Source organism: Apis dorsata, unplaced genomic scaffold, assembly GCF_000469605.1.
Source record: "Apis dorsata unplaced genomic scaffold, Apis dorsata 1.3 scaffold_884, whole genome shotgun sequence".
In the NCBI taxonomy this organism is placed as follows: domain Eukaryota; kingdom Metazoa; phylum Arthropoda; class Insecta; order Hymenoptera; family Apidae; genus Apis; species Apis dorsata.
This window is the reverse complement of record NW_006264000.1, coordinates 191,589-191,794: the sequence shown is the minus strand read 5'-3', so window position 1 is coordinate 191,794 and position 206 is coordinate 191,589. Positions and strand designations below refer to the sequence as shown.

Here is a 206-nt window from a genome sequence, read left to right as displayed (position 1 = left end):
GAGAGAGAGAGAGAGAGAGAGAGAAAAGAAAAAAGAATAAATATACGAAAGACAAAAAAAAATCTCTTTCTTGGAACTAATCTTGCTATAACAAAGTAATGTTAAGAATAAGAAAACAAAATCACGATAGCAAGTGTCTTTATAGTTTAAATCGCTTTTTGTGCAGAAATTTATGTCTACGACTATCAAACGAAGTACACTGCCAT

General features: G+C 30.6%; 1 protein-coding gene across 1 annotated transcript in view; it reads left to right on the top strand.

Moving 5' to 3' along the window:
• The window catches only part of LOC102676532 (dynein regulatory complex subunit 7-like), a 2,802-nt gene that overhangs the window by 2,370 nt on the left and 226 nt on the right, over positions 1-206 (top strand). Inside the window, exon 3 of the mRNA XM_006623364.2 lies at positions 167-206. Within this exon, the coding sequence (XP_006623427.1) occupies positions 167-206 (40 nt within the window). The remainder of the gene's footprint in view (positions 1-166) is intronic.